At 40.1% G+C, this 23,203-nt stretch overlaps 1 protein-coding gene across 8 annotated transcripts in view; it reads left to right on the top strand.

Moving 5' to 3' along the window:
- The window catches only part of Eya1 (EYA transcriptional coactivator and phosphatase 1), a 143,439-nt gene that overhangs the window by 67,066 nt on the left and 53,170 nt on the right, over window positions 1–23,203 (top strand). For all 8 annotated transcript variants that reach the window (XM_027398825.2, XM_027398824.2, XM_027398823.2 and 5 more), the window contains 2 exons: window positions 12,918–13,057; window positions 15,024–15,107. In XM_027398825.2, coding sequence (XP_027254626.1) covers window positions 12,918–13,057; window positions 15,024–15,107 — 224 coding nt within the window. The remainder of the gene's footprint in view (window positions 1–12,917; window positions 13,058–15,023; window positions 15,108–23,203) is intronic.

The raw sequence follows: 23,203 nt of genomic DNA on the forward strand, positions 1-23,203 counted from the left end.
CAAAATCCCAAGGTAGAATAAGTTAGGGACATGGATTGTAAGGGCTTGTTACAAAGATCTTTCTACTTTTCCGGTTTCCTTCTAACTCTCTGACATGATGATGACTCTGGGAATGAATATAATAAACCTTGCTTCCATGACTACAATTATCTGGGTACCACTACCTACCCAACACCTCAGCCAGGGAATATCTCCGAATACCTCTTGGGAGTTCAATGTAGAGAAACTGAGATGGTAGGTGGGGACTTGGAGTTGATCTAACTGTCCCTGGGTTTGAATTCTGATTCTGCCATTTGTTCTTGGCAGACTATGAGCAGGAGATCTCTTTGAGTTAAAACTAGTGTAGTTTAAGCATCCCTTACATGAAGTTATAGAATCCAGAGGTGTTACATACTTGACTTTTCAAAATGTTGAAATGGCTTCATGTACATAATGCAAACCCATGGAGGTAGAACATGTCTAAATTGGTTTAATACATTCCTTGTATACCACTTCTGAAAGTGTTTTTAAGTAATGTTTTGGTGTGCTGAAATCCATCACATGAGGTTATAGGTAGTATTTTCCATTTTGGGATCATATTAAAATTAAAATATCTTAAATATGTGGAGCATTTTTAATCTTTTCATTAACATTCTCAACTTAGGTGCTTTTGTTTATGATGAAAGGTGACTGCCCAGGTTTAATGGATGGCCTACCAAAGTATCAAAGTATCTGGCATGTTCTAGAGCCTCAGGTGCTCCCTTCCTTTCATATGTTCACAGAGGATTTGTTAATGCTTGTCTGACAGATACCATGATCAGTGCTAGGGCTAAAGATGTGACAAAAAAAATCTGATCTCAGGTCACCAATGGGTTCTTCTTGCTTGAAGTTCATTAATACTGTGCATTGTGCTCTGTGGTTGTGTGAGGGAAACCCACCACCTGTTACCTGTTTTCTACACATAGAATAACAGCTGGGACTTGAAGCCAGCATCTGAATTATGTGAAGAGAATAAGGGACCTTTTGATCTTATCAACAGAGTATTAGATAGCAATGAACACACTACAGAGAAGATGGTACTTTGTTTAGTCAACAGGATGACTGGGGCATTCATTTACCTAGAAGACCTCAACTAGTGCCTGTGTGAAAGGGGTATCACAGTCACAGAATACATGGAATTCAAGGCAGTCCTCCACAATTAATTCAACCAGCATTGATTGATCCTGGACTGCTGGTTTACTATCTAATACCAGCCAAGAAATTGATGTGCCATTAGTTGATTTCATGCAAGAGTTTATGGGAAGATTCTGCTTCTGACAATGCAAGTTATCAAAATTCTTTAAGTCTTCTATCTTTTCATTCTGTTTTGTGCAGTAATGGGAGTGCATGCATAGGGGTGTGGGGTGTGGGGGTGGTATTTGCACAAACATATATATGAGTACATGTGTGGAGGCTAGAGAAGGACATTGGGTGTTCTGTTCTATACTATCCACTTCATTCCCTTGAAATAGTTCCTGGACAATGATCCTGAACCTAGACTCATGACCAGTGATCACCATGGCCTACCCTCCCATAGCATGACTAGCAGAGGTTTTTATACGGATGCTGGGGTCTAAAATCAGCTCCTCATGCTTGGACAATAAACACTCCTACCACCGACCCATCTCTCCAGTCTCAAGTCTTACATTTTTTTGTAAGGTAATATTCACGGAGAATCTAAAAAGCAAAAAGAAAAAAATTGAATGTAATCAAAGCTTTATTGAAGTCCTTTTTCTTTTTTAATTTGCATATTTCTTCTTTCCTGTTTGCCAGGATCTGATAAAAGGGAAACAAAAGGGTGAGGGCTCCATGTACATATGTTCCTGGGAATACTGTCGTGGGTAACTGTAAAAGTTGATGACCTCTTACTCTGGCATCCCTGTGAATCTCAAATGCCTTTTGAGGAGTATCACAGGCTCTTTTAGGCCTCTGGCCTTCTTCCTGGGTCTTGGCAGTACCTTGTAGTTTTCCTAAGAGAATATAATTTTTCTCTCTTCATGGCTAACTTTAATGTCTCACTCAACCCAGAAACTAATAACTTCCAGTGACATAACTCAGTGAATAAAGATACCTGCAGCCAAGATTAATAATCTGAGTTCAGTAACTAAGATCCACATTGTGGGAAGACAGAACTGACTCCTTCAAGTTGTCCTCTGGCCTCACACGAGCCATTGTCTAGTAGTGACCACAAATCCTGGGGCACAGAAACCTGTGTGTGCCATGTCCCCTGACATCCTTTCCCTTTCCTGAAAAAGTGGGTGGGGGTGTGTGGAGATGGCTCTGTCAGTAAAGTGCATAGCATCCAAATATGAGGACTTGGATTTGATCTTCCAGAATCCAAGTAAAAAGCTGAGTATGGTGATGTACACTGAGGCAATAGCCCTGGGGATGTGGGAGCAGGAAAATCCCTGGGGCTCTTACCATGTGGATAGCTCTGAGGACTGAAGCCTGGGCTTGACCTCAGGCTTTCATATGCATACACACTTGGAACACACATTCATGTGAAAACACACACAGTCTAATATTTAGTAGGTAGGTTATTGTCAACCTTTCTTTGAAAAGTAGGGTGTAAATCATTCAAAAAATAAAATTAAAAAATAAGGTGTTTTATTCAACAGTCATTGCATTCTCTGGAAGCACTTGTGTTTGTATATTGAGTCACAGCTCTGGGACTGAATAATGTCACCTCTTTGGATAATATGCACATAGACCAGTTTGAGCATTGCTGTATGTTAGCCAGCTTCCTGATACTGTAATGGGCTACCTGGAAAAATCAATGTACAAAGGAAAATGTTTATTTGGGCCCATGGCTTCAGCAGTTGTCATCTATGATGTGTTGGCTACATTGCTTTGGGCCTGTGGAGAGGGTCACATTTTGGGTGGGATGTATGGCAGACCTAAAACACTCTCAGGAAGCAAAAGAAAGGAGAAGAGGGATGCAGTCCCAGAGTCTTCTTTGAAGGTGACTCCCAGTGACCAAGACTCTATCCCTGGAAGGTTTCAGTGATGCTGCAGATGTGGCTCAGAGGTAGAAGCAAAAACAGTTTTCACTACTTCACAGTAGTGTGACCCTAGGGACCAAGTCTTTAGCAAATGAGACCCAGACAACACTCAGTATTCAAACCATAGCATCATTTAGTTGTAGCTTCCCAAGAACAGACACTATTCCATCTTTTCTTCTTTACAGTCAGAGTCCCAAACCTCCTTAATTCAAATACTTTATTTTTAATAGGGCATTGTCTATGGCAGAATAAATCCCAAATGTAAAAACTGAAGGATTTGCAATACATATTTGCTTTATGTGTTACCCTACACTACCCCTCCTTCCTTAGTGCATTGTGAGGACTGCAAGATTTGCATGGGGTTGTTTCCTCCCCAGACTCCTTTAGGGTTTTCCCTACAGCACTCATTTCAGAAGCTATTCATCTAATGACCTCCTCAGATTTAGCTTCTGAGATAGGTAACAGTTACAACAGAAGACTATATTTCCCTTGAGATATATTTATTATGCTATTATATTGCAGTGCTCTGTTCCCTAGTCCCAGAGAATGTAGAAAGCACTATTTCTTCTATGGACACACTTGAGGATTTGAAGATGTACTTCAAGGGGCCTGAGGATGCTGCTCAGAGATAGAACACTGGCCTAGCATGTGTGACATCTCAGTTTAATTGCTAGTACCTTCCTCACCCAAATAAAGGGGAGAGAGAGAGACTGAGACAGACAGAGACAGAGAGAGATAGAAAAAGAGAATATATATATATATATATATATATATATATATATATATATATACACACACACTTGAGCTAGTCAATTGTCCATGTTCTGCCCTGGGTTTGTGTCCTGGCTGTGATTCATGCTTGCCGGCACCTTCTCCTTTTACTATATGAGGATACTAACACATTCCTGACCAGTCTAATTGAAGTAATCCTAAAGTCCACAGAGAGTCCTATTCTCTCTACTCCTCCAGTTCCCAACTCCACCACAACCTCAAGGTCTCCATCTAGCTCTATACTGTTGGAATCTGCTGAAGCAACAGGGTGGAAATGAACCATGTTTGATGTCTCCTGTCATAGCCTCCTCAAATAAAATGAAGATAAATCAAGGAACATTTACCTGGGACATACCTCCCAAGAAAATGGTTAAATAGACTCTGTGTGTGTGTGTGTGTGTGTGTGTGTGTGTGTGTGTGTGTGTGTGTGTGTTGGTGGTTATCAATGATCGGGTGTATTTTGTTGTGTGAACCATGGACTGCGCCCCCCCCACAGGTTGTTAAAAGAATGTGTTTTGAACCTCAATAGCTTCCAGGCACAATTCTGGACATGAGAGACTTGGCAGTATGCAAAATGGAGTAATGGTTCTTGGGAGCTTATGTTGGCTGTTGGTGCAGGAAGTATGAGTATACGATGGGCTGTGATCATCAGGGTCTGGAAAGATAAGCATCTGGATAAGGAATGTAGAATCAGGGCAGCCAACCAGTTTTCGAAGACTTACCTGGTAAGGTGACTTTAGCCAAAAGGTGAAGTTGGAGAAGAAGGAGCCACATTAGTTACTCTGGAAGACTGTTCTGGGGAAAGACAACAGCATGGATCAAGGCCTGGAAACAAGACTGCATTTGGTGGATTCAGAAAGTGTCTGGAAGGCCAGGATGAATGGGGAGAAAAGCAGGGGTGAGGATAGGGATATAGGAGTTCATTATAGAGTAGTAGGAGTGAGGATAGGGAGGTAGTGTGTTCATTATAAAGAAGCAGGGGTGAGGATAGGGAGATAGTGAGTACATTATAAAGAAGCAGGGGTGAGGATAGGGAGGTAGAGAGTTCATTATGGGAAGCATTTGGGAGAAGTTATCTTCCAGATGAGCAGAGATGGAGACATGGGAACCTAAACAGCTAATCTAAACAGCTAGAAGGAAAACACATCAGCAATATGTAGAATCCTTTAGAGCCAAAGCATCCACTAGTTATTCCCTTAAGTCAGAACACTAAGGAAGAGGATAGAGAAGAGAACCGGTAAACTGAGCAGTGTCAGGCATTGGGGTCCATTGCCAGCACAGAGGGGATACTAACCACCATCTAGAAAAAAAACAGATGAGGATTTAACTCAATGAGAAAGTATATATTTGGCATGCATGAGGCTCTGAGTTCAGTACCCACCAAGTACTCACAGGCACAAGCACAACATGGGGAAACCATTTCTTTCCATTTTCCAAATTCCAAGAGCTACAGTTAGTACAGCTGCTTCAGACTGATTTGTTTCCAAGATTGTTTTTACAAAAGAGTTTTATATTAAGGCCCTTTAAAAGAAACATTTCAACATTGTTCCACTTTTATTAATTAAAAAAAGCAGGGGACCTGATGGAATGTGTGTATATGCATTTGTGCTCCACTGACAGCATTTGGCTTCTATGGTATTGAGTCACAAGAGAATTCAAGTATGGAGTGTAGGTCACTGCTGACATTTCTTTGGGGATTTTAAGAGTGATGGCAACTTCAGGTTTCAATTCTGACAGTCTCCGGCCACAGAGCATGAATCCAGACAGCCTTTCCCCCACCTGCTTTGTGGGAAGGGATGACTATTTCATGTAATGGCTAGCTATGAGGGGCATCTGTCAGATTCAACAGTGAGAGCTCTTTTGAAGTCACAGAAAAGTTCTCAGTGTGTAGCCTCCAGCTTCTTTTCCCAGCTGTCTCTTCACCCTGGTTTTCTACTTTCCTAATAGAGTGAGCAAGACTCTTGGCCCCAAGGTTTGCTTTTCTGGGAAATGATTCACTCATTACCTGGTGGCACTGGTATGCTTATCTGCTCCTTTGGTCTGTGCTTGTGCCAAAGACATGGATGGCTACAACAATGGGGTTAGGCCCAAGAATAGTATCCATCTTGCATCAGAGACATTAGGCATGGGCTGTGGACATGGCTATTCAGGAGATATGAGAAAACAAACTCACTTGTAAGATGAATGTCTGATGCCTTTGTTAGCCCCAGTTGTATGTGTGTGATCTTCTATGTTGACTGCTACAATGGAGGCAGTGAGAGTAGTTGTAAAAGGGAATATGTGAGGAGGAAGCCTGAGATGTTTACCATCTGACTGTGTTAAGGAAAAATTGACTGACCCCTGTTTAGAACATTAAAAACAAAGAGGGTAGGGGAAAGAATGAAAATCATAATTAAATTGTATGAAAAAAAATTGTTTCTGCTGTAATTTGGATTAAGTACCCCATTGAAGGCCCACATACTGAAAACTTGCTTTGGTTGTTAGAGTTGCTCCAGTTGTCCTAGATGAAGAGTCTAATGAAGACAGTCAGATCACTGGAAATGTGCTTTGAATGGGGATCGTAGTCTCTAGTCCTATCCTGTTTCTTCTCTGCTGCTCAGTCACCTTTAGGTAAATAGGTCTCTCCCATGGCATGGTTCCACAACCTGAGCCATCATAAGCACAAAACAATAGGACCAAGACTTGTGAATAGAAACTCCTTATCAGTCAAATTGATCTTTTCCTTTACCAAGTTGATTACATCATGTATTTTGTAATAGTGCCATGGAGATAACTGATAGTCTCCATGTCCTGCAGTGGCCCCTACCTGGCTGTCCCAGGGGATAATTTCATTACTATTAAGTGAATTTTTGTATAATTTTTAAAATCACAGGTAGGTTTTGACAGTGCATCCCTGAAATCAGTTCCAATATCACTTACTGTAATGTAATAAAGCTTACTCCACAGAACAATGTTAAATTTAAACAGAAACATGTCCAAAATCCTAATATGATTCTTCTGTCCAGTATCATCTTCATTTCTGTGAGAACCAAGGGACCTGTGATGTTCCTTCCTATGAATTAGAGTTCACAGCCCCTGCCTTCTTTCTTTCAGCCTTTCTTGTGAGCTTGGTTACCATCTGTTGGATGATATTTTTGCATATAGTTAAGTTGATTTTGAGAGTCTTGAAGTTCAAGGCTACCTCTCTGTCAACCACTGTCTGGAACCTACTTCATTTTCAGTGATGTGATATATGTTTCAAGGTCCCAGACTCAAGCCTGGTTTAGGAAAGTGGTATATTATGTTCTTTTTTGGGGGGGAGGGGTTTCGAGACAGGGTTTCCCTGTGGTTTTGGAGGCTGTCCTGGAACTAGCTCTTATAGACTAGGCTGGTCTCAAACTCACAGAGATCCTGCCTCTACCTCCTGAGTGCTGGGATTAAAGGCGTGTGCCACTACCACCCAGCAATATTATGTTCTTGTAATCTAAGACCCATGTTAGCCACAACTACAACACAATTATCAATAACCATGCCGTGTTCCCTGAATTCAGAAAGTCTTCCTAAGAATTTTACAGGAAGTTCTTCACTTTATCCAGTGAGCTGTCTCATCTTAGCACAGGGCCTCTGGACACAGCCCAGTGTCATTGTCCTTGTGACAAGAGCTTCCTCAAGTCATCACTGTGTTCTGCTTAGGGAGCAGTCTTTCCCCTCACTCAGACCAGAAATGAGCAAGAATGAGGGTCTTCCATCCTCCCTGAACACAGAAGCCTTCAGGAACCTACATTTCTGCTTTTACAACTCCAGTCCCCAGAGTATCAGATTACAGCAGAGAGCCCCTGCTTTTGTGGAATATATGTGAACACTTATCCCTAAATTTCCAGGGAGCCAACCAGGCCTTCCTGCTGAGCAGCAAGATACCATGCAAATAAAGAACTCTGTGAAGTAAAATATAATAAGGAAATCTCAGACTTGGAAGAATCCCTTCAAGTATGAAAAGAGTTATGTTAATCAATAAAAGGTTGTTTATGAATTGGGTTTGTATAGTTCATGGAAGAAAGGAAATTTTAAACAAATATTTACACATGCATAATGCCCAAATAGTAATGCCTTCTTTAAAGTATGGAAACCTATGTGCATGAATAATCTTACAATAAAACTAACTTCACCTAAATTAATGTAAGCCTTCTGAAAATAATGTGGCACTGTGTGTGAGCTACAGATGGCAAGTTGAGGACGGCATGATGTATTTGGCCAGAATGTAGCAGGAAATAAACTGGGAGGCTATACTTCCCCCAGGAGACTCTTTTATTTTTATGTTGACTACACTATTGCAGGGGAGACCAAGAGCTTACTGTTAGGAAAGTTTTACCACTGCACATCCAAAGATAAGAGAACTTTAAAGCTCAACACCCCAGGCTGTGTCCTCAGTTTGATAAGGAAGGAGACTAAGATCTGGGAAAACTGGAAACCACATTCCTAAAATTCAAGTAGAACTACGGGCCAAGCTGGACTCTTTTGAGTTCTAGGCCTCCTGTTTTTCTTTTCAAAGTTGAAAACTTAATGGAAAGCTTCTGCAGTGTTTTGGCAAATGATGAATTCTATTGGTCCTATATCAGGTTTTGGTATTAAATAACTATATAGGTGAACATTAGCTTTTAAGTGAGCTCTTAAAGAAGATGAGACCTTTCCTTCGTGTGATTTGCCTAGCTGATAGAAATAGTGGGGTAACCTGCTCCATGGTAGTAAAGAAAGAGTTAGACATGAGAAGCACCTGTGTATATCAAATAGTGGGCCCACTAGACTTCATCAGATAATTCCAGACCTATATTTACACTGGAAGTCCTTAGGGTCACAAAAAAAGGGGGGAAAAAGAGGCATGGATACAGAAAAGAAATTTGTAGGGAGTTGGTGGTTACTTGGATAGACAGGAAGAAAGAAATGTCAGGAGTAAGAGTAAACATGACATATAACACAAATGAAAATGCTAAAGAACAGTTTCAATCACTAAAATTATGATGAGTTGGTCAACAATGTAGCAGAGAGGGGAGATAAGTTGGCAGAGCTTAGGAAGAAGTATAGAGCTACCAGTAACCATAGGATCTTTCCTCCTGTTTAATTTTCTACCCTCTCAAGCCTACATGGTTAGCATTTTTATTCAATATCTCTTACTCTAAGGCTATGCTCCTGTTGGGTTCCATCTTTATTTTCTTGTCTCTCAACTTATCTGAGTCCTCTCCTTCCTCACAAACTGCTTCCTCTCCATTCCCCTTAGTTTCTCTTTTCCCAACCCCACCACCTCTCCCTACCCATCTCTTCTATGCAGGCTGCATTTCTTCCCATTCCTTCCTTTAAGTTGGTGTCAGTTTTTCAAACTTAAACCCTGTCTACACTTCTCTCCTGAGCTTTAGTAGCCTTACCAAACATTATATGGATGATCATAACCTCTTCAAACTCATTATTTCCAAGCTAATCTTGAGGTTCTCCTCTCCTTGGCAATCCGTTCATCCTCAGTGTTCCAGTTTACCCAGTTGGAAAATCACAGTCACATGTATCATCCTTGACTTCTTTTGTATCCACTTAGTTACTGATTGTGCCTTCTGATGGTGACTCAGATCGATCACCACCCATATGGCAACACCTGTGTCCAGACCACACTCCTCCCTCTTGTGAACTCCTAAATTATCTGCTCCTTTATCTCCTACTCTTGGGTATAACTTGTCTTTAGTCTCCTGCCATCAAAGAGCTAACGCTTCCCTCTCCTTGGCTGAATTCTTCACTGGTTACTCCAGCTGCCTTGTTATACACTCTGTAGACCCAGATCATACCATTTTTGTTGGTTTGTTTTGTCTTTTCTTTTTCTTTTCCTTGACATGCCCCTATCCAGAGCACATTTCACTTCTTTCTCTCCTGGTGCATCTGTCCTGATTAGAGTTATGTGGATGTCCTTCATGGTCTGAAGAATTCCACCTCTCCTGTATTGTAACCATTCCCTTTGATTTTATCCCCTTGTGTTTATTTATGAGTCAGTGAATTTTCAGCCCTTAAAGGCAGAACTTTGGTCTAGGCCTGTGAGCACCACATGGAACCAGTGTTTCTTAAAGGACATGAATGTTCTTCACAATATTTTCACACCCACATCTCACTGTGGGTAAAACTAAACAATTGGAGAGGGTTTAGGGAAACATGAGTAGTGGGTGGATTAGAAGATTAAATTAGCTGAGTTGTTTTGCACAAGTAGCAGGAAGAAGACATTAGAATCAGTAAAGCTGGTTTCCAGTTAGAAGCATTTAATTCTACTCCATAGAACACAAAGGAAGAGATGTTTATAAAACTAGCTTGTATCAGTTTTATTGTCATCTCCCTCCTAATAAAGAGAGGTTTCTAGGTTGTGAAAATATATGTTTTAATATTAAAACATGTCAAACTGTTAATCTTTTAAAATCATTTTTCCTCTGCAAGGAAAAATAACAGCATAATTTTTCTTGTTTTGCTCAATGAACTCAATTAACTATATTTAACTATAGTTTATTTCCAAAAAAATTATGGCAATATTTTTTAACTTTAATTTGTATTTTAAAGACAAATATACATGAAAAAGATAAAGTGGTAGACAGTAACAAAATTTATGGCGATAAAATCTAAGTTTGATATTTGTGGACAAAGTAAAGCAATCTGGAAATCCATACAGATGTCACTACTTGACAAGATACAGCACTAGATGTCTTCAGCTCCTCTCAGATAGGCTCTTCACAAGCTGGGGAGAGTCCCCAGCTTATGGTAGATCTTACAGTGAAGAACTTAGATTACAAAGTGCATCTGATGCCAACTCTGCACAATGAATGCTTCATGTTGAAGCCATGGTAGTGATGTCCATATGTCCAATGTTACATGAGGGCCACCCATATTCCACATTGTATAATATTTCTTAAAGTGCAAGGATAAGACATTTTCTTCAAAAGTATAACTTTAAATCAGTTTGACCACTAAAATATATTCATTTGGAGCCCACTATTCTCTCTAAAATACAGAAAGGAAACACTTGCTTAGAATGCCTTAAAGAGAGGGTACTTGTGCCTTGCCAGTCCGTCTTTGCAATAAAACAATGTTAATGTTGGTTTAGGGGATGATTAGCTACATATTACCTCTCTCTCTCCCTCCCTCTCTCTCTCTCTCTCTCTCTCTCTCTCTCTCTCTCTCTCTCTCTGTATGTGTGTACATATATACATATATGTGTACTTGCTCATCCTCCTTCATCTTTGTCCCCGTCTTCACAATGAATACACCCTTTGTGCTTTCACATCACAAGTTTTTAATCCGAGTTTTGAATATGACAGAAAATATACAAAATTTTGTCTTTCTAAATCCAGACTAGTTCTCATGACTTGATAATCTCCAGTTTTGTCAATTTTCCTGAGAATGACCTAATCTTATTCTTCTTTATGTTTGAGTCTAACATTTCTGTGAAATGAGTTAGCTCAAAAATTGAATTCTAGCAATTTCGTACTTTCTGATGAAAACAAGAGAATAACTTGCTTGTCCATCTTCCTGGTTATTTCTGGGTGTGAGTCCCATGGCCAGTTTATATGAGGATGTTTACCATTTTCTTGTGATGGAAGAAGACATGCAATGCCCTCTCCTGAGATCTGGGCATCTGCTGAGTTACTAAGATTTAACAAGAATTGCAGAGCATGTTCAGGAGAGTTAGAAATGGAAATGACTTGTGGACGTCTTCTGTCCTGTATCGTCTTTCACAAAGCTTCAGAGCAGCATTTCTGGGTTTGGAAGTAATGGTAGCATCCATGTTTTTATCTCGGAGAACCTGGTGTAGAGTTAGGCCTGAGGATGAGATAGAGTTAAGACTGAGGATGAGGTAGAGATGGGCCTGAGGATCTACTAGTAAAGGCTTCCATGCATTCAATTGCCCTTCATAGTTTTTGTCTAGTAAAGTATGATCACCAAGATTACAGTTAGAAAGATTACAGTTAATATTCATATTAAATAGATTCCCATCCCTATCTAGTAAAGGAATGTGGCTCAAAGCCTTGTGGGTTGAGCCATCCCAGGGCCATCTGAAACTTGGGTAGAGTAGAGATTATCTGATGGGAATAGGGAATATAGTAAGAGGTGAAAGTGAGTGGGTTTTGTTCATTCTGGACTCAGGATAAAAATCTTCTACAAAATCTAGAACTGTTCAATTCTTCCTTCCAGCCTTTTTGGAGTTGTTCTTTATTAGTTGTGGTTTCTATGTAATTTTTCCAGTGGTTTCTTTGAATCAGCCAGATGAATGATTTTAATGTTATGCCTGATGTTGGATGTTTGTTTCAAAGAGATTAAGACACAAGAAGGGCCCAGGTGGGTACTAGACCAAGGTGGGCTTTGTCTAAAAGTCTATTCCCCTTGTCAGGTCAAACTTGTATTCTCATATAAAATGAGGGAAAAAGTGGTGATTTTAAATTTTGGAAAGAAAAATCTGTCCTGTGACTCAGATTTCCCTGCCCTGGGGCTGGTTGTCTTTTAATCTCTCCCCATGAACCAGAATCCTGTTTGTAACTAGGGGAGCCACAGCTGAATCAAATATCAGGCTCCCCGGGTGGCCAGGGCCATTTATGGAATCAGATAGAAGTGGTACAGACCATTGGGAAGGAGCAGTGGAGACCATTGGAGAAGGAGCAGTGGAAACCATTGTGGAAGGAAAAGTGGAGACCATTGGGGAAGGAGCAGTGGAGACCATTGGGAAAGTGAGCAATGGAGACCACTAGGGAAGGAGCAGTGGAGACCATTGGGAAAGGAGCAGCGGAGACCATTGGGAAAGTGAGCAGTGGAGACCATTGGGAAAGTGAGCAATGGAGACCACTAGGGAAGGAACAACATCTTATCACGGGATGCCAGGAAAATAGAGGCAATGCAGTACAGCCTGCTGTGTCACACTCTTAGTTAAAGTTGAATGGCTTCTGACCACACTGCACTTTCAAAACAAGTCTTAGATTCTCATATCTCTTAAGCTGTTTCCAAATGCAAATAGACAATAATGTAGGATTTAAACTAAGTGGAATGAGCTTTGCTTTTTAAGCTTCCCTGTGAATTAAAACAGGGCTCTTCTTGGCACCATGGTGGTGGGACTTGAAAGTTCCTCTTATGTTTTTACAGAGTACAGTACGATCCACAGCCCTTCAACACCCATTAAAGATTCGGATTCAGATCGTCTGCGTCGAGGTTCTGATGGGAAGTCGCGTGGCCGAGGCAGGAGAAATAATAATCCCTCACCTCCCCCAGATTCTGATCTTGAGGTATGTCATTGTCCATATTCAAATAAGGAATGAGGTGACACATTGCTCACTAGTGGGTCAACAGAATTGGCCTGTGAACATCAGCAAATACCCCAAAACTTTGGTCATTGCTTGTTGTTCCTATTAACAAAGTAAAACAATTTTTCCTCTTTCATACATAGTTTTCATAGTTGATACACTTTCCTAGTGGCTATTTCTGCTGTTGTTCTATAGCACAGGGGATGGAACACAAGACCTCAAACAACCTGCATACGTGCTGTACCATTGAGTGTCTTCCTGGATTTATTGTAATTTTTTACTTCTGTATTTCTTTCATAATTGTCTATACAATACAGCATCTATTTCCTTTTTTCTCAAGAAATATAGTAGCCAGATGTGGTGATATACACCCATATTCCTAGCACATAGGAGATAAATGTAGAAGGATCAAAAGTTCAAGGTCATTCTTGGCTCATGGTGTGTCTGAGACCAGCCTAGGCTACATGGCATTCTGTCTCACTCAGAACAAAACACAAATCTAAACAAACTTTGCAGCTCTGCTTGAACAAAACTGTACCACACCGCTGTGTATAACTGCCATTTCAATTAAGTAAGTGCCATCTGAAAAGAGCTTTTCTAAGCTGTGTACATTGAGAAAGGGAAATCTGGAATGTTCTAAACTGAAATGATAATCAGCTACTGAGACATGTTTTGGTGTAGTTCAAAAGCAAGAGGATTAAGCAAGAACTGACAAGGTGGCAGATTTCATTGCCTTTGAAACCATTGCAATTAAGCTTCTGCTTTTTGCAGAAGTAAAATACGATGGTGGAAAACTTCATTATTTTGGCTGAAAAGATGAACATTTTCCAGCAGCGTGTATGTACATGAACATGTGTGGGTTCGAGGAGGAATAGGTAGGAGAGAAGTAAGATAGGAAGACTTTGTAATATCTCAAAGGACTTTTTGAAAATGAACTCCAAATCCAGCTCAAAATACTGCCCCCTTGATTATATAAGAGTATTATGACTTGGCTGCTTAATTTTGAAGACTGAAAACACCCAATGAAAAATATATAGTTGCCCCTCAGTATCCACAGGGGATAGGCTCAAGGACCCTCCTGTTGATACCCAAGTTCACCAGTGCTCAAGTCCCCCATATGCAATGAGCTGTTCACACATGCCCTATGCAGTCTCCCTGTTGTTTGCTGCATATCTTGGAAGCTGAAGCCAAGGCCTGACTAATGCTAGGCAAGCTGTCTACCTCTGAGCAGTATCTCACATCTCCCAACAGTTTTAACCTTGTCTGGACTACTTATAATACAAATTAAATATAAATTATATGTAGAAGGCTTTGTCCTGGACTGTTTATAGAATAATAAGTATAAACATGTTCAGTTGAGATACAGTTTGTTTTTCTAAGTATCTCCACTGCTGGATGCAGAACTCATACATACTTAGAACCAATCGTATAACCCATCCTTCTGATAACTGTCTAACCACTCACATAAGGTGAATGAACTAGGTAAAGCTTCAAATTCTGTATGAAATATTTACTCTTTTAATCAATTAGAGTAAATCACAACAGTTATTTTTAATTCTTCTCATCTTCTGAGGTAAGGTCTCTTTTGAATGGCTTTCAATTCTGGATCCTTCTCTCTCTCTCAAAACTAAGAAACATTCTAGTTTCAAGTCACCATTCATCTCCTGGGAACTGAACTGGAGAATTAATACAGGATAGAAAAGACATACATATTCTATCCCCTTTCTATGATTATATTGACTTTATGAATACACTGCTCCTCTTGTGCCTCTTCCGAGATTAGACGTGAAAAGCTGGATGACACCATCAGGAAGAGTTGTGTTTGAAAAAAGCATAAGTTCTGATTTTTCTTTTGTATGTCCTTTCACTACTGTGTCATGTCCAAATCAAGTGACAGCAGTGTTCCCAACAAGAACAAAGATGCATTTACCCGGTTCTTCCCTTGTAGAGAGTGTTCATCTGGGACTTGGATGAGACGATCATTGTTTTCCATTCCTTGCTCACGGGGTCCTACGCCAACAGATACGGGAGGGTGAGTACCGCTTTGAATTGCTGTAGAGCAAGTGTGCTAGAATTTACTTATTTACTTTTGTCCAATGAATGGCATTTAACTTTAAGCAATACATTTAAGTTTTAAAAAGAAGCATGACTTATTTGTGTAGACAAATACACACGTAAGACAAAAACCCATAAATGAAGAAACAGAAAGATTATTTTCAAGTCTTAAAAATGAGATAGTTTTTGTTCAGTTCATGCTTACTTCAGATTTTAGTGAGGAAAGTGATGGGATGATATTTAAAATATATAAGAAGATAAGACCCTTTGGTTGTTCTTTTTCTACAGGCCTTGTCCTTTATTATTAAAATATTAAGTGGGGTAAGTGTTGCTTGCTGTTGTCTGCCATGATTAGGAGGGTTGGTATTCTGCTTTTAAAATATCTACTATGAATACTTTTATGTGACGGTTGGGTGTTGGGACTAAATTAATGTAAATAGTATGTGACACTAAGATCCTGAATGGCAGTAGCAACAATGCACATGTATTTGAGTTGTTTAATGTGTATAGTATGATATTTATTTTGGTGAGTTGGTAAAGAACAATGTCTCAGCTCACCTCCTATGAGTGCACTGGTACTTGGGTTTCTCAAAACCTTAGAAATTGTTTGCAGTGTGTTGCTTGCTGGTTTTAAAAATACTTTTCCCAGCAAAACCATGCTATTTGGACTGGACATTAGGCATTTTCTAAAATGACCATGTGTATATTGTTTTTCATTTTTTAATGGCTAAGGAAATAATGAGCCTTAGGTCCTTGAAGCTAAGATTAGTTTAGATCCCAAGAAAACAAATTCAAATATCAGTGAAACAAGAGATTTATCAACATCAAAGCTGACACTATAAAAATAAGCTTTCATTATAAATATAACCATGTATTCATTTTTCAAGATACTTACTTCAATAACTACACATTTAATCCCTAATGTTGACTTAAGTCTGGAGGTAAAGTGTAACATTGTCCCTTAAGCTTCAGTGTCCACCTTTCCTAATTATTAACAATAGATTGAATCACAAAAATTATTGGAGTGCTTGTGCATAAACATGTGCACACATATTCTTATAAGGTCTGGACTATCGCATCATTTGAGTTTGTATTCAGTGGAATTTGTTAAGTTCTCTATGAGAAGACAAGGAAAATTATGTCAATGATCCCATGAGTCAAAAAATTTAAAACAGCCTCTGCTAGGAAGTGAACACAGGAAGGATTCTCTGAATTCTTGCAGGGTTATTATTGATAGTGTTCATTTTTGTATTAGTATTATGCTTATATCAATCTCCATTTGAAAAGCTAAAACATAAAGGCTAATTATAATCTACTAGTAGTTAGTAGAGCCTTGGTGATCATCTTATCTAAGACACAGGATGTCCCTACACTTAAAGAGGAAAGATGGCAGTTCCTAGAACTCACACTGAAGTGTGGAGAAGAACAACTGTTTACATGTATGGCTTTTGGAAACCACACAGATAAGCACAAGTTCCCACTAAACCACACTGATGCACAGAGAAAGTGGCCACTATTCTCAGAGCCACCAACAGGGCCAACTTAGAATAAAGTTGTGACACCACACACCCTAGTGACCTCCTGGAAGCCTGTGGCCATTAATTATTGGTTTGCATATGGAGTTTCCACCAAGCTTGGGACCATTGGCTTAAATTGTTTCCTTAAGATTCTCAGCAATCTAGAGGCAAAAGGCTCTCTCAGTAATTCCCTATTTGTCAAAAGGTTATTTTTTTAAAGTGTCAGCCATTTGTATTTTGAGACTTAATCAAATAGGATTCCATCTGTTATTTACTGTTATTGTAGTAGGGCACATGATTAGTTTGGTTTTTGTTGTTGTTTTTCTATCATATATCTTTCAAAAGTCACATGCATACAGTTTGTAGACTAGGGCTCTGATTGGTTCCTCCATAACTCTACTCTTCATTGACACATTGATGGGGCTTAACAAGAACTTCAGGAAGCCCATTTTGTTTTTCAATTTTAGCTTTTATTTATTGTCTGTGTGTACATGGGCATGAATGTGAAGGTCATAGGACAACTCGTGGGAGTCAGTGACAAAGTACATGGGGAACCTTAGCGAATTCCATGTGGGGCTCAAGGGTGAGAGAGGCAGAGGGACAAACATGCCAGGCCGACAGAGCTTAAGTGAGAAGTTTTATTAGAAAGGGAAAGGGGGGAAGGAAAGTTAAAAGAGATAAAGAGACACAGAGACAGAGGGAGGACAGACAGAAGAGGGAGCCAGAAGTCCTGTATGCCCTAGGGGAACAGCATGAAAGGGAGCAGGAAAGAGTGCTAAGCAGGCAAGTCTTTCTTTTAAAGGGGTCCTTTGCACCTGCTTGCAGACTAGTACTCATGGAACCCTGGGCTGACCAGAGTACTGCCTGAGTGCATTCTGCTAGGTGATGGGGCAGGACTGCATAAATGTCTGAATCCTTATAGTCAGTTCTCTCTGTCCACCGAATGGGATCCAACGACAGAACTCAGGACTCTAGACTGGTTTCCAAATGTCTTTTTCTTGTAATCTCACAGACACCAGGCAGCCTGTTTGAGGAGAAACTCCCTGCATATAACTTTGCATCTGAAGCCAGAATGGCCTCAGGTCACTGTGACCATCAGAAGAAATTGTTTTAAGCAGAAGAAACACCAAATGCAAGGGTTTGCTATTTGAGGGATAAAGGTGCTTGAGTGACAGTGGGGTGGTGGAGATAGAGCCTTTCTACAGATGTGACCAGGGATGCCAACTGAGTTCACAGGGCCTCCCAGACATCTGCATGAAGGCTTTCACTGTAGGAAACAAAGGAAGTCATGGGATATCTCAAGGGAGAAGGTGATTTACAGCCTTTATATCACTTTGCACAGGCATGGAGCGTTAATGGCAGGGAAAGAAAGATAACTGGGTTTACTATCAGTCCAGAGAGAATGGTTGTATTTGGGGTTGTTTTGTGAGTTGAGAATAGGATGTAGAAGTGACTTAGATTTGGGCAGAGATGGTATATAACACGTAAGAGAGAAAGGTGATTCCTAGGTGGTGTCCTGAGCAATGAACAGAATAATAGTGTGTATTTTGGGAAAAGGATGAACTGATTGTCAGGAAAACCTGAGGATTTGGGCTATCTTAGATAGTTTTGACACCTTTGCTTGACAAGCAAGAAGGCAGCTGGCAGGTAAAGCCAATGTTCTGGGAGAACTGGGCAGAACTGGGGTACCAGCTTTAACATAAACATTGTGAAGCTTAGGACCAGAAGCACCTCAGGCCCTTGACTGATTTCCTCCCAAACATTTACCCAGCATCTTCTCTGTGTTGGATGTTACTATCAACCTGCAGTCCTTGCCTGGTGATGGAGTTCCTGGTCAGAGATGCTCAGGGAGTGAATTGCTAAGGCCATTGGGAGGCAGCCAGAACTGTTCAAGAGAACTTCTTACTATACTTATTAAGGGACACTAGAATTGGGCAGAAGTTGTTCTCAAATTAGATAATCAATCCTTGAAAAAATATGAGGTTTGTTCAGAATTCCTCTAAACAATGAGAATAACCAAGCTGACTGGAATGGCTTGCATCCCTTTTGTTCCTCAGTCTGGAGGTAGCTTAGTGGCAATCTGCCTCTTTTTGGAGTGCAGATTTACTTATGTTCTTGACCATTGTCAGGGAAGTATGTGGCTCCACCTTCCTCTACATGCATAGAAAGAAATAAATGCCTGACAATGTGGTGGCTGTTCTGTCTCTATGGGAACCAGATACTTGAGAAGTAGCTTAGTCACAGTAGCTTAGGCAACTCAATGAGTGGGTCATTCAGTAAGGGGATACAGGATCTGGTAGATATAATGCAAAATTAGGGCATGTTATAGCAATATATAACCCCCTCCAAAGGATTGAGACTATCCCACCTTCTGTGTAATCCTAGCTGTGGGAAGAAGGCATGCTGGGTATTATAGGGAAGTGTTGTTTTGTAACAAAGGTGGTGGGGACAAAAAAGAGGGTGCTCTGTACAGCCCAGCTAAGGCAGAAAAAAGAAAGTACACATTAGCAGGAATTAGAGTCTGTGGGTGTTAACTGTCATTAGGGTGTTTCTAGCAATCTGTATTCTAGCTGCTTTTGTTTAATGCATTTTAAAAACACTTTTTCCCAAGTATACCCAAATTCCTAAATTTCACTAGGTTTTTTTCCCCCATAGAATGTTCTCCTTAAAACAGACAATATAATTAAATTTTCAATATTGAATTATAAACCCCAAACTTAACAATATTTAACTTACTATTGTGTCAATGACTCAAGCAGGGTCCTTGCTCATGAGAAATTTCCGGAAGTATCTTTACCCAAGTGCCTGGTCCCTTCAACACTTCTTTTTACTTCCTTAGTGGCCCTCTCTCCTGGAATTTTGGCTAGTGCAGATATTAAGAGTCTTACAACTCATTCATCATGTTATGAAAAAGCCAAAGCATAAATACTTAAAATAGGAGAACATGGCAGTTATCTTCGCAGGTTTAACTGTGGGCCCTGTTCAAACTTCTTAACTGTCTGATATTCATTGAGTTCAAAATGATGCCATGAAGCTCCCTTACTGGACCACTGGGCTGTATAATCTGGTTTTCATGTTTGTTTGTTTTGTTAGCTTGGTTGTATTGTTGTTTGAAATAGAGTCTTATGTAGCCCAGGTTGGCCTAAAACTACCTGTGAATCCAAGGAAGTACCTTGAACACCTTGATCATCTTGCTTTCACCTCCCAAGTGCTGGGATGATAGGCATGCACCCCTATTCCTGGCTTGCTTCCAGGGTAATTTCTAGGTTATGAATTGACAGGATTTGAGGTCACACATAGAAAATATTTAAAACAGAATATTATGTCTAGCTTAAATTATTTGATAAGTATGTATATTTGAATGTAGATGAGACTTTATTGTCAAAAAACTAACTACAACAGCAGCAAACCCATTGATTTAATTGTCAGCAACAAAATTCTTGTATCCTGGCAAGGTTGCCAGTGAGTGATAGAGTGGCAGTGGTTTCAACCTTATGAACTGACAGTGTGGCATGTCCTGTAGTGTGATGGAAATTGGAGATTTAAATTCAAGTATATCTGTCTCAGTTCCAAGCTCTTGACCTTGGACAGATTGTTTATGACAATTGAGAGTCAGCTGCTCACCCACAGAGTCAATTGCTTGGCTTGTAGGATTGCTCCACCACTTGCATTAAAGCTTGAATTCAAAATCATTCAGACCAATAGTAAGTAAAGCGTGTCACCTGCTGAACTTATAGCTGCCCTTAGAGTATTTGTTGTAGAACATGCCCAAGTTCTAAGAGGCTCTTACTTTGACCTTACGCTGTCCTGTCTTAGCCTCTCTAGTGGGTGTGATCATTTAGTACATGGAGCAGGAGATGTGAGAGCAGTTCTTCTAGCCCACTACATCTGGATAGACTAGTTGCCCAGTGGTGATAGTTGTTCCTTCCTCTGTTTGAGGGGACAATGTTGAACTCCCAACGGGTCTAATTGCTGCTCTTCTTTGAAGCTAGAGGAGGCTACAACCAGGTTGTAACTACTGCACTCTGTCCTGACACAGATGGGAATGGTGTGGAAACAAACAAACATGGCAGTGTTCCAAGGAAGCCAGATATGTACTTTCAGAATTTGAATTTCATGCAATTACCATGTCTCACAGTTTTTTCAACATCTAGACCAGAGACTGATAGATCCTACTCTGTAGGCCAAATTTGTTCCACTGCCTGCTTTTTGGAAGATCTTTAAGCCAAGAGGATCATTCATTTTTGTAAAGTATTGTTTTTAAAACCTAAAACATAAAAACATGTGCCAGAGATGATATCAGTCTAAAATATTTATTTTTGTCCCTAAAGAGAAAGGTGGTCCCCACTTTATCCTCTACTCTGAACTTTGAGCTGATTCCTCTTCCTCCTGCCTTTGGGTATGGGGATCGTGGCAGCATTGTGGCTGACTGTGCAATCAAGCCTTGTAAGTACCGGCTATATCAATTTTCAGCCCTGAGGAAGCTTGGGTTAGCAAAATCATTAGAGAAGTTGCAATTTGACTTAGCAAATGGGTGTAATATAATGGTACAAACAAATTCAATTTTTGTCTCCAAAACATGGTCTTAGGTAGCCCAGGCTGGCCTCAAACTCATTGTATAGTTGAAGATGACCTTAAGCCTCTGATCCTTCTGCCTCCTCCTCCTCCTGAGTTGTGGAATCAGAGACTAGGGCAATGATATAGACCCAACCCATGGCCTCCTGTATGCTTAGCAAGAATCCTACCTACTTGCCGCATCCCAGCTCTGTGATATATTTCTTACTCAGCACACTGTTGAGTGTATATTCCCAGCTTTGTTTAAGCAAGGTTTGGCTATGCAGAGTTCAGTGTATAGAGATTTCTGGGATCTTTGTCATTGTCAATCATCAGTCAATAGGGAGAAAAAGCAGAGTTACATGAGTGAGATATTGTAGACAAGGCTAGAAGTAGTACCCAGCTCTGCTATGACATCTCTCACTGGACACAAAAGAAAGAGACCATGGGTTTAGTGAACAGATAGCAGTCACAGCAGCTGTTCTCAACTCTGACCAAAGTGTGAACCGAAAAGTCATTTCCACATCCCCTGGGGGCCCTAATTACCCTAGCAGAGAGCACCAACCCTGTGTCTGGGGAGCTGGAAGGAGATGAATATCTTATAGGAAGATGTTCTGATTTTGTTTTTTATTTTTATGTTAATGTTAAATCGGGTTAGAGTGAGAAGATATTGTATGGCTCCAAATACACCCTCTGGATGCTATGTAATGACACACATTATAAAAACCTCAACACAGAGGAATGAAAAACATCATTTTTTGAATATCAAAGACATATACTACAGCTGAATGAGCCTTCTTTTCCTTCGTCTTCACTTTTGTCCTGAAGCCACTCTCTCTCCCTTTGTCTTCACTCAGAACTGTAGGACACACAAAGTGGCTGCCTTAATCAGTATATACAGCCTTGCTTTTATTGTTAACCACTGTGAAATGGAAGGCAACTTATGAATAAGAATCACCATAGCTTCCCCACCATTGTTCAGACCTGCCACCACTGACCATTTCACTTTCCCTGAGGCTTTTCAAAAAACACTTTGGATCTCAGTTACTTTGCTCCCTTAATAATCCCATCTAGAATGTGAAAGCAATCCTGGAGATTGCTGGAGAGCAATGCAAAGCTCCCAGAAATATACTAATGGGCACTTCATGTCTGAGATCTGTTATTTATTTTTGGGGTCCAGTGGATGGGGATGGAAGGCCATGTATATTTTGTTGGAACAACAAAAATATATGCACGAAAAAATCACATCTGTAAAGCATGGAGGATCAGCCTTGGAGAAAATGAATAACAGCAAAGTGTCAATATGGTAATAAAACTAGTGCAACTTCAACCAACTTCTAGAGTTTATGCTGCTCTCATACTTTTTATTCATCTACTTACTTCATTTTTCAATGAAGAAATTTGGAAGGGAAAAATAATTCACCCAGGGAAGTACATCTTTTACCAGACAATACCAAGAATATAACATAGTCTTCAAATTGGCCCATTGCCATCAAAGATGAGCTGTGGACAAAATTTAGTGCCAGGACCTTACACTGTGAGAAGTGGAATGCCACAAGCAATGTCACACACTGTACTGACATGATGGATATGTGCAGATGAGATTAACATGATAGCAAAGAAAACCATTGTGTATTGCTTAGGGTAGGAAGGAATTAAGGTCTAAACAGTGGCTGTAACACTAGAAAGGAGAAAGAGATAGGAGAGTGGTCACAAATGAGATCTTGATAGGTCCTTTGATTGGATTTAATGGTGAGTCTTGCCCTTGGCATCTTGTGGGCCCAACTGTGGAGGCCAATTGGCTGGATCTACACTAGTGTTCTTCTTTTCCCTTCTTATTAATTCCACATCTTGGCAATTGTCCTAAGTTTGGGATTCATTGGGTTTTCTCCACAATTAAAATTAATCTTTGCAAAGGCAAAGGTCTTTCTCTTAATTCTCTAGTAGTATATTATTTCCATGATGTCTAAAGGGCATCACTTAAGTAAGGAGAAAATGAACA

Source organism: Cricetulus griseus, chromosome 2 (genome assembly GCF_003668045.3).
Source record: "Cricetulus griseus strain 17A/GY chromosome 2, alternate assembly CriGri-PICRH-1.0, whole genome shotgun sequence".
In the NCBI taxonomy this organism is placed as follows: domain Eukaryota; kingdom Metazoa; phylum Chordata; class Mammalia; order Rodentia; family Cricetidae; genus Cricetulus; species Cricetulus griseus.